Genomic DNA, 17,482 nt, shown 5'->3' with positions numbered 1-17,482 from the left:
ATTCATATTTCATATACACAATTTGTTTCCTCTTTTGTGCAAAAATATTACTGTCTGAAACTTAGACTCTCTGTTTCCCAACCAGCACCTCACCTCATATCCCTCTTAAAGCATGCCCAAAGGGCTGGATATTACCGTTGTTTACAGTGTGTCCTGAATCAACATGTATGTATATACAAAATAATTTAATAATCTAGTTTTTCAAACTGCCTGACGTCATGCTTTGTTGCGCCTGTGCATTTTGTTCAGCGGTATCAATTAGTAATCTACCTTCACCATCTTTTACCCGCAGTCTCCCGGAAGCGTAACGTGTTTCTTGCCGACCATCAGTATAGACTGTTTTCACTGTGCCATCAGGATATTCGCGTTTCTGGAAAAACCTCCACAAATTAATCTCGAGATGTACTTTTGACTGCTTTTTACGGGGGGGGGAGGAGATGCGAGTTATCGCAACTACAGTTAGTGGCTGGTTGAAGATAGAATCAGCGATTTTTGAGAAAACCCAGGATAACAGGACAAAATGGCAGCATGCGTTCAATGAGCAGGAAACATAATTACGCATTACCTTATACAGTTTTGTATATGTCTCCCTCTGTCCATTGGGGAACTCAACTATCCTCTCTCCATCCACACTTATCCTCTCTACCGTGCCATCGGTGAATACGCATTCCTCGGCGCCAGAGGTATAAAGATACTTCACTGTCTGATCAGGGAAGATAATCTCTTTAGTTCCGTCTGGATAATGCTTCTCGATCTGGTTACTAGAAAATGGAATAGAGACGGGTCACGACTCACAACACGTGTTAAAAACAGGGGGGAACTATCTCTGGAATACAATTTCTCCAGTTTAACCTCACCCTCTCCCCAGCAGGTGCCCTCTACCATTGGGAGCAAGTGTGTGTAGGGTTCTGCTTTGCATAAACTGACCTGGGAAATCGGAGAACTTCAAGTCCATCAGGATACGTCGTATGGGTCGTTTGAACTTCGGCGTAGTAATATTCCTATAAAACATGCAACGATACATAATCATCGATGATGACCATCATAATAGATAAAAATGATATAGTACGTGATTTTCATAGACGATAACTCTAATCGGCATGATTATGACCATGAGCATGATGATTATCATTTTCGGTGATAATTATCAAGATGGATAATCATGATAATGATGACCAGGAAGACAATGGTCATTACGATATTGATTATGATTATTTCAATAGTGGATAATCAAGTGATGGTCAGGCTTACGATCTTCATCATTACATACAATCGTGATGATATCGTGATGATCATACACTTGTGATGATCATACAATGCTATAGATGATAACGTGATGATTATACCAATGCTATAGATGATGATGAAAATGTTCAGCTATTAACCACCTTTCCGCGAAAATTAACAACTTACCACCCTCTCGTCAGGGAAGATCTGTTTAATATCACCATTAAAGAACGTCACGACAACAGACAAGCCATCGGCACTGATCTGTTTTCGAGTCCCGTTCGTGAAAGTCACTACACGTGAGCCATCGGGATTGATTGTTTCACGCTAACACAAACAAATGAAAAAAAATATTACATGGAGGATTGACGTCAGCATTGCTTTGTAATTAACAAGTTTCCAATAACAAGTTAATCCGCCCTTGTCAGCAGTGAAAATTGGTGAAAATTACCATTCCCTTTTGACATAAAGCCTTGAACGTACACGGGCGTGATATAAAACATGATCAATATTTAACACTTCTATTATTTTGGCAATCTTAGGGCACCTTTGATGTCGGGTAACCGCGGTGAGTAACGTTTTGAACAACACGAAAAAACAAAAGTGTTTGTGCGAATCAAGTGAAGAATTTTTTTCCCTGGACGGGAAATTACTCTTAGCATAAATAGTTTGTGGAAATAAAGGATTAGAATAGTTTGTAATCTGTTATCACAGAATAACCACTCACCTTTCCATCACTATGAGAAAGCTGTTTAGACGAGATTTCTGCTCCTTTCTCGTCAAGCGCATCGTCCTGGAAGCGAACACATTTTGCTGAGCTGACTTGCTTTGTTGGTGGCGAATGTTCCTTTGATGGTTCACAAGTTGAACTAGAAATGTCAACGGACAGGTTAAGTTAAAGTCGAAGCCCCTGGATACTGTATTTAACCAGTAACAAACAGCTCCTAAGTTATGGGTGAATGTGTAAAGCTTTCATCCAAGGATCTTGTCTTGTAGAACTATCATACAGCAGAGGGTTAGGGTAGATATTTTCATCAACCAAAACTTAACCACTGCCATAAAAGATTTCTCCAGCATAATGACGTCAAAAGCGGGATGCAAATGCAGCAAGAAGTTTGATTGGCTCCGCAAAACTAACGAGCCAATCAAACTTCGTGTAATATCAGGCCTTCCGTCATTATGAGAACGGTCTCTTGTACCTGATGCTTTCCTTTTCATTTTCATCGATTTGCTGAACTTTTCGTGACTTAATGTCAACTTGTTCAACCGTAGTTTTTGCCTCGGAAGGCGAAATATCCTTCGTTGCGAACTGCGAGTTATCGAAGAGCTTTTGTTTCTGTTTATCCAAGGCGTTGGACTTTCCAGTTTCCTCCGGAATATGATCTCTTTCCTGCTGGATAACTGGCGGGTTATTACTTAGCGGACCCCTCTTGGTTGGCATTTCTTTAGAAGAGAAAGTTTCCATAAGGTTTAGTGCATCATTGCGAACAGGCTTACGCAAAAATGCTATGAAAATTGCCGGCTTACCTTCGACCATTTTTAACTTCTTTTTTTCAAAAGCTTTGTGTTCATGAAGTTCACGACTCTAAGCGAGAAAATCACAAGAGATTATTAATGACAGGAGCAAGTCTAGAGAAAACCAAACATGAGCAAAGAAATAAATCTGGGTGGTGTCGCAGCAGCTCCTCGCAAGAATGATTTTCATTGGCTGAACTTTACAATACATTTCTGTTTCAACCAATAGCATAGCTTCGTTCTTTAGAAAGCATAGAAAAGCATTATCCAATTGGACGAAAGCGTCCGAGCACTGCGACATCTTCCATAGATCTCATTTTAGGCATTTTCTGGCCACATGTTTATACTCTGCAACCGTCACCTTAAACTCGTCTACGGCGTTTGTTTACCTTCTGCTGTTCTTTTCGTTGGAAATCCAGATTTTGTTTCTCCAATAGCTTCACCTCCTCTCTCATCTCCCGGTTCTCCCTCTCTAGGTTACCGATGCGATCTTTGTAACGGGTAGCAGCCGCTGACCAGCGAGATTCGCGCAACTTCAAGTCCTCCTGAAGCTCGTTGACCTGCGAGAAAAGTTAAGCTTTGGAATCAGTCATATTTCTCGGGAGATATTTAAGGAGCTCAATAGTGAACTTTAAGTATAGACTGGAACGGTAACTCCGTCAAGACTGTAGCGAAAACATATTGTGGATAACTGTTCATGTAAATAAATCCCAGGGGCCGGTTGTGTCAAACCCGTTTAGCTTAAACGGCGGATAAGTCAAAATTAAATAACACTCATACATCTCTCTTGAATGAGTCAACTTGAATATTATGCACTGAATATGTAGTTGTAAACATTATCTTTGTATTAAGGTTAAAGACATTTTGTTTACTTGTTTAATAAAACGATAGATTCGCTTTCTATTTTGAGCTTATCCACCGTAAACGGGCTTGATACAACCGGCCCCAGGACAAGAACGGACAGGAAAGTTTTCCTTGAATGAAAACCATTTGACCAGTCTTCAACTCCCTTACTCGCTTCGTGTGTGTGTCGAGCAGCATTCTCCTCGAAGAAAGCTACACTTTTGTCGGACAACCAATTTGGATCGTCAGAGTTTCTCTTTTGAAAGGAGAAAACCGCGCACAATCGCTCAAAACGTCCACATACCTTTTCTTTTAGTGCTGTGATTTCTTCCCTCTCTTTCTTATCCGGCAGCGCTCGCGAGGCCTTCTGGTATTGCTCGAATACTTTCTTGTCCCGCCTGAGAGAAGAGAGAGCTATATAAATCAACAAAACGTGCTCGCCCGACCGGAATCGACCCCTGGCGTATGCGATTTTACACGAAATTGCAGCAGCTACTCTTTTCGCCAACGCTAGCCATGCAATAGATCTTTCTCATAATGACGTCAAACGCGGAGAACCTAATGATTGATTGGTCTGCAAAACTATCGAGCCAATCAAACTTCGTGTAACATCGTAACAGGCTTTCCGCGCTGGACGTCATCACAGTGAACTGTAAAAAAACCTGGAACGCTAACTTGGCCGCCATCTTTGAAGTCAAATTTGCATGAAGGTAGTTTTTCTGAATTTTTGTACGCTTTAGACAGACGTAATAAGTAATTATCCAGGTCTATCTAAAACTATGTAAACTACAATCATTTGTTAATTTTGACAAAAAATTGAGATTTTGCAGTGGCGTAGCCAGCCTGACAATTTAGTCATGCTATGTTTAATATTTTGGTGTTCATTGACTGTGAAAACAATGAATTTCTAAAGAAATGAATAATTCTAATGACTTGAAATTTGCATAGCATGACCAAGCCAGGCTGGCTACGCTACTTTTTTTTGCTTCAGTTTTTTGCTTCAACTAAGTATAGCGATGGACTATATAGGAGTTAGCGTTCCAGTTGATATTACAATTCATTGCGTCATCATGAGACAGGTCTAGTCTAGACTCTATAGTTGTTGGCAGATTGAGTAAATCACATCACATCCTTCAGGATGAGAAATACAAGAGAACCTTGCCTAAAAGCCGAAGTCCTCGTTTTAATTCTTGACACGCTGGGACTATCTATTTTAAGTTCACATTGCGTATGCGTACAACAAAATTGAACAAATGATTGTAACAATGATGACAGTATGATTGACAAAAAATATAAATTATGACCAGAGTTACCATCTGGAAATATGAGGCCACCGATTATAAATAACAATGTTGATCATAAATAACATGTTTATAAGATATAAAATGAAATATACTCCGAAAAGATTCAAGTTATAAGAAAGACTAGAGGCAAAATAAGATGTCTTTGTTTATCGGAGTATGTTGCATACTTGGATTCAGTATTCTTTTTTGAAATATGTCAATAAAAACAGTTTTTACGAAATACGTCTATCCTAGAAAATTAGCGGTGGTTTTTACCCCTCATCCTCGCTTCTCCTACGTTCCGCCCCCAACCCACCCTTCCTTCCCCCCACTCACAAAGACCCCCGTCGCTAAGCCTTGCATAATTCAGAGTGTTAAGAGTTGCAACACAGCTTGTCTCGTAATTCAATTAGTTTAAGGTGGCACCATGCGACGGCAGCAAAACAGTTGCTACAAATGCAACCGGTAATATCGTTATATTGAATACAATTCCTTTAAAATATGCTTCTGCGTAAAGAGTCTCGAAGATAAAGGGTCCCAAAAGTGTCCCAATACGACCAACGGAAAAACAAGTTCCAACTCCAATGCTACGATTTTCTGTCGGGTAAATGAGCGATGCCAATATTACTATAAGAGTTGTGTCTGCCATAAGAAAACTTCGAGATAACATCATGACTATGAGTAACGGCATTCTCTGAGTGACGAAGAACAAAGAGATAATAAGTGATAAAGTTGGTAGCAATATAACAGTTAGAAGTACTCTCTTCACTGTGAAAACGTAACAACTTAGAGCAGCTGCGATAACAATCACAAACTCAGGCAGGTTCATCCAGGCCATGACAGAATACAAATGACCGCTTTCTAATGCATCGTCATGTAAACTAGTTGTTAAAGATGTGTCATTGTGATGACTGCTTGCAACGTCTGACGCCGTATAAACTAAATCATAGTACGATAAATCGAGGATAAACGTCGCGATACAAGCGCATATTGTTATTTTCCAATAACCTGATCGAAATAGTTGTGTAAAATCTGCCCTCTGTGTCTCAGGATCGTGTTTCCGAAGTCTTGTGTCGCTGAAATCCATTTCAGGCGCCAAATCTTGTAGAATGTTCAAAGCTTTCTGCTCGTCCCCGGCTGCAAGGTAAAAATGTGGCGATTCTGGAAGAAATACAATACTACCAATAAGAAAAATTGCAGTCGGAAAACACACGGTAGCCAGAGCCCAATGATAACCGATCACCGAAAGCTCCATTGAAACAACAGCCGAAAGTAGAAATCCTAAAGTCCAAAAGACGGTGACAAATAGACAAAAAAGTGATCGAGATTTTGGCGGGAATAATTCCACTATCATAACAGAACTTTGAAATAAAGTAGCCACTCCGAAGCCAACAAAGAAAAGGCTTATCCAAAGCCAGTAATAGTTCATTGAAAACGCGCTCACAAATGCAAAAACAAATATGAACGCCGCACTGCCAATGAATGAACGCTTTCTGCCGTATTTGTCCGACACCCAACCCCAAAATAAAGATCCAGCGATCATTCCGCTAGATATTGAGAGCGTCAATACCCCAGCCATAAATGAGGAGACATTCCATTCTGATTTTATAATCGGAATCACCACGGCCAAAATAGAAATTTCAAGTGAATCTGTCATATTAAGGAAGCCGAGCAGCAGGAAAACTTTCCAATGAAAAAATCGCAAGCCAATTTCATCCTGAATTTCATCGATTGAATGAGATCTGTAAAATTCAGCATTCAAATTCGTTGCTTCGTCCACGTCTGAGATCTCGTCTGAAATATGTTTGTATTTTGCTTCGTTGTATAAACCTTTCTCTGGCTTCAAATTCTCAGAGCTCGCTTCAGAAAGCGACAAGGTTTGAAAGAACTGTTTGAATTTCGTCCACAGTGTCATTTCAAATCATTTGTTTCATTTCAGACGGAGCTGTATTACTGAGTAAAAAAATGTTGGTATGGCGTGATCAAAGAAATTGGTACATGCTTGATCAGTGATGACTGACTAAGATGTCTATTTGCATACCAAATTCGGCAAAGATAAGATAAAATGAAGTCAATGCAAAATTTCAGCTATTTTTACAGTGTGAACACCTGAACTTTACGATTTCGAGCACGGTTCAAAATTCGTCCAGTCCCGTGTAAACGCAATCTAAAAAATGCTATTTTAAGTCCCGCGCACGAGTCAGCAAATGACTTTTGTCTTACAGTTTGATATGAAAACAGCAGATTTCACCATAACTAAATTTCGCGCATATACGAATATCAGTCACAAAAACCAAACTTGAGCAAAGAAATAAACCTCATTTTACACATTTTCTAGCCACACAAAATTAGTGGTTCCAAACACATCACCCCCCCCCAACATACCAAATCCCACCCCCCTTGCATAATTCGGAGGAATTGCAAGTTGCAACAATACTTGATTTGCAACACAGCTTGTCTCGTAATTCAATTAGCTTAAGGTGGCACCATGCGACGGCAGCAAAACAGTTGCTACAAATGCCACTGCTAATATCGTTATGTTGAATACAATTCCTTTGAAATATGCTTTTGCATAAAGTGTCTCGAAGATAAAGGGTCCCAAAAGTGTCCCAATACGACCAACGGAAAAACAAGTTCCAGCTCCAATGCTACGATTTTCTGTCGGGTAAATGAGCGATGTAAATAATACTATAAGTGTTGCGTCTGTCATAAGTAAACTTCGAGATAACATCGTGACTATGAGTAACGGCATTCTCTGAGTGACGAAGAACAAAGAGATAATAAGTGATAAAGTTGGTAGCAATATAACAGTTAGAAGTACTCTCTTCACTGTGAAAACGTAACAACTTAGAGCAGCTGCGATAACAATCACAAACTCAGGCAGGTTCATCCAGGCCATGACAGAATACAAATGACCGCTTTCTAATGCATCGTCATGTAAACTAGTTGTTAAAGATGTGCCATTGCAACTGCTTGCAACGTCTGACGCCGTGTAAACTAAATCATAATACGATAACTCTATGGTAAACGTCGCGATACAAGCGCATATTGTTATTTTCCAATAACCTGATCGAAATAGTTGTGTAAAATCTGCCCTCTGTGTCTCAGGATCGTGTTTCCGAAGTCTTGTGTCGCTGAAATCCATTTCAGGCGCCAAATCTTGTAGAATGTTCAATGCTTTCTGCTCGTCCCCGGCTGCAAGGTAAAAATGTGGTGATTCTGGAAGAAATACTACACTGATAAAAAAAATTGCAGTCGGAAAACACACGGTAGCAAGAGCCCAATGATAACCGATCACCGAAAGCTCCATTGAAACGACAGCCGAAAGTAGAAATCCTAAACTCCAGAAGACAGACCCAAATACACTAAACACAGTTCGATGTTTTGGCGGGAATAATTCCACTATCATAACGTAAATTTGAACTCCTGTACCCAATCCGAAGCCAACAAAGAAAAGGCTTATCCAAAGCCAGTAATAGTTCGTTGAAAACGCGCTCACAAATGCGAAAACAAATACGAACGCCGCCCCGCCAATGAATGAACGCTTTCTACCGTATTTGTCCGACACCCAACCCCAAAATAAAGATCCAGCGATCATTCCGCTAGATATTGAGAGCGTCAATACCCCAGCCATAAATGAGGAGACATTCCATTCTGATTTTATAATCGGAATCACCACGGCCAAAATAGAAATTTCAAGTGAATCTGTCATATTAAGGAAGCCGAGCAGCAGGAAAACTTTCCAATGGAAAAATCGCAATCCAATTTCATCCTGAATTTCATCGATTGAATGAGATCTGTAAAATTCAGCATTCAAATTCGTTGCTTCGTCGACATCTGAGATCTCGTCTGAAATATGTTTGTATTTTGCTTCGTTGTATAAACCTTTCTCTGGCTTCAAATTCTCAGAGCTCGCTTCAGAAAGCGACAAGGTTTGAAAGAACTGTTTGAATTTCGTCCACAGTGTCATTTTAAATCATTTGCTTCATTTCAGATGGAGCTGTATTACTGAGTAATAAATATGTTGGTACGGCGTGATTAAAGAAATTGTACATGACTACATGCTTGATCAGTGATGACTGACTAATAAGATGGTTTATTTGCATATCATATTACAATGAACTGCAGTTGGCCAAGCCCACTGTGGCCTAGCCTGAGTTGCAGCCGCTTGTATTACGGAAGTGTAATTATACTTCAGGCTACAGTTGGCCAAGTGGGCACTTTAGGAGATAAACACTCCTTTGATTGTATCTAATATGAAATATCATGGTACGATATATAAAAGGTGTATTCGTTGTACAAGTAGCCGCTAACGAGTGTATTCATCAAGTGGATATCCTGATGACCGCAGACGTGTGATGATTTCACAAATGCAGCGAATACAACATATTATTATAATTTGCAACTGTTTTTTGCAAACGCGGACGTTTTACACGAGAATAAGTTTAGTCCAAGCGTCGGTAATTTGATCAGACTCGTTTTAGGCAGTAAGTTGGGTAAATTTTCGAATCGAATCCGTGGTGGATTACCCACCAGGCAACGTGGACTGAAGCCGATTGAGACCGTAAGATTGGCGTTCAGGCCAACGCGAAATCTTGAAGTGTGCAACAATTTCTAAGCCTTACAAATCCTGTGATGTTCAGCGGAAGTGTGATAATGTTGCGATAAGACACTGTTGATGCGTTTAGACTTTAGGAGAGCAGCTTTGCACTATGTTTCACGTTTGTCGTATGAAATTTAATGCAGTTGAACGGCTGTGAGTGTTATGCAGTCGTTCAAGCATCAAATTTTACTGTAAACATGAAACACATTACACATAGATTTTCAACGAGTATTTGTCAAAAAAAACTGCATGTATGAAAGACGAGGTACATTCTATCCAACTCAAAAAGCTATGGTTAATTCGATGGAATATAATAACAAAAATTCCCTTTTTTGATAAACTCTGACACAGGGTTGATAATAGATACCGACCCTGAACCAGTGCACCCATTTAGTGCGCATGCTCGGCAGATTGCTGATGAAAACTTGAAAACTCCCTGATCCAAGTGGACTAATATCTAAACGGCAGAAATTCCATAACGCACCATACCTTAATCTTTTTTCTTCCTCCGTCTTGAACTTTTCAAGTCTGTCAAGTTCCTCTCTTTTGTGGCTTTCAAATAACGCCCGTTCCTTTTGCAACTCTTGAAGATCCTGAAGTAATGTGGATGATAAATTGATTCAATATAAAACTCAATGGCTGCATGTCTAGTTTATCAGAAACAAATAAACTTTAAAGATGGAGGATACAGCTGAAGTCGTGAAATCCTTAAAACACTGAATAGTAATATTCAACCTAACACCGCAGAAATTGCTGTTTATCAAGTTTTAACCCGAAAATTGAAAATTGAATCACTGATTCACAATTGTGCATTTCTATATCGCTATCAAAAAGAAAACTATAGAATAACTTTAAAATGTTCCATTTTTCTTCTGAATACGCATTCTGCAATCTTTTGACAATTTATCATGTGCATCTGACAGCTGGAAATGGCCATTTTGAGGCTTAAAGAATACACATTGTTATTAATTCAGACGATTCGTTTTCGCCGTATGCAAGCTTCAAATCTTTTGTGCAAGACATATTTATAAATCTTTTTTCCTACCAGTTTGAAGCCTAAGTATTGAGAACTGCGGTGTGAAAGTCTTACCGGTGTCGTTTTTGCTAAAGTCGTGAAATCTTTAAAAATCATACACAGCGCAACCTTCTGGGTCTAGCATTGCAGTTCTAAAATCAAAAAAGCCACAGTCCCCATACCCGTTCTCTCTCCTCTCTCAATCTATGAAGGCCGATATTCTCTTCTCGAAATTTCTCGATCTCTTTTTCCAACTCCTGAAGTTTGTCTCGAACAGCAACGCTCATTCCAGAACTCGAGCCAGGGTTCAAAGGACCGCCCGCTTCACCTGAACCAATCCCGTCCAGCCCGACTACCTGCTCGGTGGCAGGTGGTGCGGGCTTAAGTTGCTGAGCCTGCGGATGTCTCGAGATAACTTCAACCTTGAAAAAGGAAAAAAATTATGTAGAACTATAAAGATATACAGTATGTAAAAACCTGATTAAAAAAGGTGATTTGATAAACCACTTCGCTTAGATTGCTATGAGGAAACTGCCTTCAAAGATGCGCTAACGGTTTCAAAGCTAGCTAGTTGAACGAATTCAGACCAAAACTCCAAGAGACCTTACCTTATTCTGATTTTTTAACTGAGGGAACAATTTCGTGACAAGTGCAGACGTTGGGGGAGTGGATGATGTATTCTCAGAAACTTTGTTGTGCGCCTGCGCACTTCTTCTCTTCTCGTCTGGGGTTGACGTGTTCAGCACATGCATGACGTCATTAGTGACGTCACTTACATCCAGGATGTCGTGTTCCTCCCACGTTTTCGTGTCGTCGAAGCCGTCGGAAAGCGCGAGGGAAGAACGAACGCTGACGACTGGAATAGAAAAGTGGATGGATGGTTTTTCAGCGTGTCTCAAAAACCTCAGAAATTCAACGGACTCTTTACTGGACATGTGTTTACACTTGCAATTTTTGCAGCGATATTTGGTGCAATCCTTGTCTTTGTGTCTTGTTCACATCTATATGTGAACGAGCGAATAGTAGTTGTTCTGATGAATTCGGAGAGCGCGCCCTCTTATTTGAACATCTGTGACTTATTCACATCCATTAAAAGACGAAAATCGGACAAAAATTTTGCAGCCAAAAGGGTAAACGGACGTTTATGCATCCAGTAGACGATAACACTGGTTGAAACCTCGAACCCAGGGTCTTCTCTTGTATCTCGATAGGAACGTCATTTGAGTGATGGGAACGAGTAAAAGCCCGCACTCATGGTTGCTAAGGGACCAAGCCCAAATTCCGGAAAAATGGTCATGAGGATGTTTTGTTTAAAAGCAAACTAATATCAAGTGAGCCACTTTAGAATTGGCTTGTGCATAGGAAATAATTAAGTCAAATCAACGATTTCCGTAAGTGGAAAAAGCATAGTCTTTCAAAACGAACCACAAGTTATTATAAAATGTAATTATAAAACAAAATATAAATATAAGATTGTTATATTTCAACTATACCCTGATGCGCCCCGAGGAAGCGAGGTTCAGATTTGACTTCCACCAAAAACTGCCGCTACTTTTCAGTAAGGAAACATGGACGAATCAAATGCGAGAGCTCTATCAGGTTGACCAATCAACGAGCGCAATAGGTCAACCTGAGGAAGGGAAAGTGAAATCTGAACCTCGCTAATACTCCTATAGTAACAGTTCCATAATCATAATCATAATCATCAAAACTCAAAAACCCCTTCATCTAACATAGATAGCTTCTATTTGCACGTGTATTTATTTTTCTTTAAAATAATGTATTTGGCTGACTTTCATCTTTTCGTTCGACTTGCAGTTCCTTCATTTGGCCGATCATCGCTTGCATCGCGTTCATAACTACTTCTGCAATCTCATTTTTCATCTCTGCTTTCATTGAATTCATTTCCTCTTGCATTTCCACTTTAATTTCCTCTTTCATTTCTTTAATTTCTCTTCCCATCTCAGCCCTCATTTCACTGATTGCCTCAGCCTCTACGACAACACTTTCATTCATTCTTTCATTCATTTTGTTCATTTCATTTTTCATTTCTTTCACCCCACTTTTTATTCCTTTCGTTTCCTGCTTCAATTCATTTTTCATTGCTTTCATTTCGCTTATCACTTCATCTTTTCCATCCACTTTCGTTTCCTCTTTTGACTCTTTATTCCCACTTCTCAACTCTTCTTTCACTAATTTCATTTCATTTTTCATCACATCTTTCACTCCTTTCATTACATCTTTCATCTCCTTCACTTGATTTTTAATTGCTGCCGTTTCATTGTTAATTGTCTTCATTCCAGTTTTAATTCCTTTCGTTTCCTGCTTCATCTCATTTTTCACCACTTTCATTTCACTTTTCATTTCCTTTGTTTCCGCTTTAATTTCCCCTTTCATTCCCTTCAATTCTTTCTTAACTTCCTCTTTCGAATCACTCACTTCATTTCGAACTTCCACTTTGATTTCCTCTTTCATTTCTTTCATCTCCCTTTTAAACTCCTCCATGATTTCATCCACTTTGTAATGAACGTCCATTTTAACATCTTCTTTCATTCTTTGCATTTCGTTACTAATGCTCTCTTTCGTTTTATTCACGATTCCCTGAACTTCAACTTTGATCTCCTCCCTCACTGCTTTTATCTCTTGTTTTAACGCGTCTTTGATCCTATCTTGACGAGCAAGCATGTGTTTCATCACGTCATTCACACCCAACTTCGTGCATTTCCGGAAATCGCAAACCTCTGCTTCGTGATGAAGTTTGTCTTTCAGATTCACAATAAAATTGCATCCATCATTTGAACATTTCACGGGAGAGAATCCACAACTTTCAACGTGGCCTTTTAGGTGACCAACTTGAACCATTTCAACACATCCTCTGTGGTAAAAATCGCAACGAATGTTCAGTTCGGATAGATAATCCTTCACAATTCTCGAGGCTTCGTTTAGCGTGTCAACCGTGAGTTTCTCGAGACAAGTAGGACAGGACGCCGAGTTTTCCAAATACTTTTTAATGCAGGAGGAGCAATAGTAGTGCTGGTTCTTACACATTACTGGGTCTTTAAGCACGAGGAAACAAATCGGGCAGTGAAATCTTTGACTAACAGCAAGCTCGAAGCGTTCGTCTTCATATCCAACATCGTATTTACTACACGCCATATTTATACGGTTCGTCTAGTAGACGACGTCTACCAACAAACTAACGTAGAGTTATGTAAATACCCAGGGAGTCAAATGAAAGTCGTCCAACGTCTCCCAGCTTACGGACAGCGTGTTGAACAGCGCCAAAACCTTTCTTTCGCTTTCGATTTGAGAATTATTGTTAGTCTATACACGCCCAAAGTTTACGCCTTTGTTGCTGCCGATCGCGATTCGCGACTATAATGCTAAATATATTTACAATTTTAGACAGCCAATCACGTTCCGGAAATATAATTATGGTGACAAGTTGATTGGTTGTTTAAAATGAAATGTAGATCGTTTGCATTAGTTTGCATAAAAACAAAGTCTCATGATGAACAACAACAGGTCACGACCCTTTTGGTCTGAGACGATTGTAGTTCAGACAATATGTCCATGAAAATTGAAGCAAAGCGAGGGACATGGACAGTCGAAAATTTGCAGATTCATTTTCAAATGCGATTTAAAATCTGCCTTTAGCGGTTAGCAGTTAGCCGCGGACGTTAATCTTGAGGTCTCTATAAATTTTACTTTAATCCCAATCATAATTCGCACCCTAATCCTAACCTAACCCCAGTGGTTAAATTCATAAATTTAGGATTTACTGAACGTAAATTTGCATAAATTTTCCTTGTCACCGGTTACCGACAAAACATCGCCGACGTCGGGACGTATGAGAACCAGACTTACTTGGCCTTACCTTCAGGATCTTTCAAAGTATCGTCCCCACTATCATCTGATTTCTCTTCAGTCAATGTCCGGTTAGGATCAGTGTTTGCTTCGACTAATTGCCCACCTGAAAAGAATAGAAAATTTTTTGGGATTGTACTTTATCGAATTTGTACCACCCCCTCCCCGGGCGATGGGAAAGGGGTGGGGGAAAAAACCTTCCTTTTCTTGTTCTTTTCCTTTTCACAGGGACCTATAGTACAACAGACACCCCGATACCACAGAATACCTAACAGAAGTAGAACTCTATACTATTTTTTCGTAAGTGTGATTCGTCATGATTCGTCACTTAGCAAGTGCATTTTTTTGAGGCTGTCACCCCCCTGCCAATATCTAAAATCAGGCCATTTTTAGTACTGGCAGGGGGTGACTACCTCAAAAAAATGCACTTGCTAAGTGACGAATAATGACGAATCACACTTACGAAAAAAGTACAGGAGTTCTACTTCTGTTAGGTATTCTGTGCCGATACAGTCATCTCTCGCTAACCTGTCCGTTTGACGGTCCACATTTGACGCGCAGTGAGCATGTTGTTGTTTACATCGGCTTGCCATTGCTTCTGCTTTGTACCTAAAATTCTTAGCACGGTTGACGAATTTGACGACAGCGAGCAGTTGGCTGCCGCAGCTTCTTCAAGAAGCTCAAATTCATTTAGCTCTTGTTTCTCGACCTAAATGAAAAACACTACTTCCGTCAGTAAAAGATAGAATTCAGGAGCAAAGAACATTCGGAAACAACGCAACACTCACGACTTCTAATTCATCTAATTTCTTCATCTGTTCTTGAAAGGAATCCTGGATGACCTCCTCGCCTTCCCTGGCGATAACACTATCTTCATCCAATTCCTCGTCTTCGGAGCTGCTTTCCGAATGCTCCTCTGAATCATCGTCGATATAGACACCGGGGCCCTGGGATGGTCTGGTGGTAAAATGCACTTTCTTCGGAGAGAACGGCTGCTTTTCCTGGTCAGATTCGTGTCGAAGGCTTCTTCGTGTGACAGGACCTTGGCAAAAAGAATTTAAAGTCAAAGGAGGAAGTGTGAGATTGGCATAAAGCAGTGGAAATCTTTAAAACAATGGAAAGACAATAGAACATTCTGATCTTTGAATCATGACTGGATGACATAGAGAACAGCGAGATTTTCACAAACAATGAAACAGTCTGATCTCTAAATCATAACTGGATGACATGGAGAACAGTACGATTTTCAAAAACATTCTGATCTCTGAATCATGACTGGATGACATGGAGACCAGCGAGATTTTCACAAACAATCAAACATTTTGATCTCTGCATCATGACTGGAATCGTACCTTCAGGTTTCTGGACGTTGATAGGTTTAATCGCTTGTGCCCCTACTGCAGGTGTTCGAGACTGATTAACTGTTGCATAGTCCTTCACCGTTGCAGTTTTTCGCGTGACCGGCACCCTTTCTTCTGAGACACGGTTCTGGAGGTTTTTGTCTTTCATTGTCGCTTGTCCTTGTTTTGTGACTATCTTTGGTTTCATTCCAAATCTCGCAATCCCTTCTCCTTTTCTAAGAAAGGTTTTCTTCGCGGCTGCATTAGTCCTAGTAGGTTGAGCAGGTTCGTTTTCATTCGGACTACGTTGCTAAGACAAGATAGGAATTGTGTTAGCCTATAATCCACATTGCTCTCAACTAACTTTATTGATACTTGGATAGTTCTATCAGTTCTAAACTGTTCTTCCTAGAGGTCCAGTAAAGATAATCTCTTATTGATCCAGTGTTACTACAGGAGGAAACCTAAACTAAACTAACTTTATTTATACTGGATAGCTCAATCAGTTCTAAATTGTTTTTTCTAGAGATCCAGTAAGGATCATCTCTTATTGATCCAGTACATGTTACTACAGGAAGAAACCTAAACTAAACTAACTTTATTTATAAGGATCCATAAGGATCGCCTCTTATTGTTCCAGCGTTACTACAGTAGAATTGACAGACCTAAACTAAACAAACTTCAGTTACATATTGCATATTCTAGCCCTCACTCACCTCAGTCTGCAGTTGCTGATTCAACAGTTCTTCAAAGGTTCTTGTTTGACCACCTGAAAGAATAAAAAACAGCAAAAAGGAATCATTAATTCGACCCTAGTCTTCTTCTGAATTTGGAACTCGTTCTTAAAATACTCACCCAACCCTGGTTTGATTGGAACATCATCAAATGAAGGTTTAGAATGACCACCAAGACCAACATTCTGTAACAAGATATTATTAATGGTAATTTTGCAGTTCCTTGCATTTTGGACAAAATCCATTGTGTTGAAAGCAAAAAGATACACTATCTTTTCTCACTAATTTGTAATTCATTATTCTTATCCACATTAGGACATACTTGAATTGCAAGTTTCCAAAACCTACCTCTTTTGCATCATTGTGATTATCATCATGATTATCAATAATTCCATGATCATCACCATTATCATCAATACCATGATCATTGTCATGATCATCACAATCATCATCAATATTACAATCAATGTCATCAGCGATAACATCAGAATTTCTGATGTTGCCATCAATATATCCTTCAACACTATCAACATCATCATCTTCACCATGGACCAGGGTGTCATTGTTACCATCATCATGGTCCAAATCAGGTGCATCAGACCTAAGGTTGAATTAAGATATTAAACTTGTGAACCTTCGAACAAGTTACCATTTTCATTCAAAACATCTGCAATTCTTCCCACATTTATGGCTATAATAATTAATGCTTAAGTTGTTCTGGTTGATCATTTGATGAAAAAAGGAGTCTAAGGCTTGTTTCAGACGTCGAACTTTTTATGTGCCGATTCAAACGCAAATGAGCTTAAACAATGACTTTGGGTAAAACAAGTTTTGCACATACTTCAGGTCACCATCATCATCGCTTGCTTCGGAAACCTGTGATGGTGTATCCTCTATTGGTTGAATTCCTTCAATACCAGCTACACTTCCACCATCAGATTCTGTGAACTGTGAGAGTTCCTCATCACTGGCCGAGGGTAGTTGCAATCTTTGGGTCATCAACATTGAGCTCTGTGGCTGGGCAAAGTTAGATTTGAAGTTAGAAAATTATGGTA

General features: G+C 39.7%; 4 protein-coding genes across 4 annotated transcripts; all 4 read right to left on the bottom strand.

Annotated features, from left to right (window-relative positions):
* LOC114520731 (centromere protein J-like) lies at positions 1–17,446 on the bottom strand. The gene is made up of 20 exons (XM_028541066.1): positions 17,269–17,446; positions 16,776–17,028; positions 16,549–16,612; positions 16,410–16,462; positions 15,706–16,003; positions 15,142–15,395; positions 14,882–15,062; positions 14,364–14,459; positions 11,095–11,342; positions 10,669–10,908; positions 9,961–10,064; positions 3,890–3,983; positions 3,132–3,302; positions 2,755–2,812; positions 2,427–2,670; positions 1,955–2,096; positions 1,414–1,554; positions 928–1,001; positions 566–761; positions 1–370 (listed from the first exon to the last, which is right to left on the bottom strand). Exons 1-20 carry the CDS (start codon positions 17,430–17,432, stop codon positions 194–196), a joined length of 3,252 nt encoding a protein of 1,083 aa, XP_028396867.1. The 5' UTR covers positions 17,433–17,446; the 3' UTR covers positions 1–193.
* Positions 5,217–7,225, bottom strand: LOC114520734 (synaptic vesicle 2-related protein-like). The gene has a single exon (XM_028541072.1). The coding sequence runs from the start codon at positions 6,781–6,783 to the stop codon at positions 5,278–5,280; it is 1,506 nt and encodes a 501-aa protein (XP_028396873.1). The 5' UTR covers positions 6,784–7,225; the 3' UTR covers positions 5,217–5,277.
* LOC114520735 (putative transporter SVOPL) lies at positions 7,231–8,937 on the bottom strand. Its single transcript, XM_028541073.1, has one exon. It carries the CDS (start codon positions 8,836–8,838, stop codon positions 7,339–7,341), a length of 1,500 nt encoding a protein of 499 aa, XP_028396874.1. The 5' UTR covers positions 8,839–8,937; the 3' UTR covers positions 7,231–7,338.
* On the bottom strand, positions 11,917–13,839 carry LOC114520736 (uncharacterized protein PF11_0207-like). The gene has a single exon (XM_028541074.1). It carries the CDS (start codon positions 13,640–13,642, stop codon positions 12,257–12,259), a length of 1,386 nt encoding a protein of 461 aa, XP_028396875.1. The 5' UTR covers positions 13,643–13,839; the 3' UTR covers positions 11,917–12,256.
* Positions 17,447–17,482: the final 36 nt, after the last annotated feature.

This window comes from Dendronephthya gigantea, unplaced genomic scaffold, assembly GCF_004324835.1.
Source record: "Dendronephthya gigantea isolate DGI-Jeju-01 unplaced genomic scaffold, DenGig_1.0 000016F, whole genome shotgun sequence".
In the NCBI taxonomy this organism is placed as follows: domain Eukaryota; kingdom Metazoa; phylum Cnidaria; class Anthozoa; order Malacalcyonacea; family Nephtheidae; genus Dendronephthya; species Dendronephthya gigantea.
This window is presented reverse-complemented; position numbering and strand designations above follow the sequence as displayed.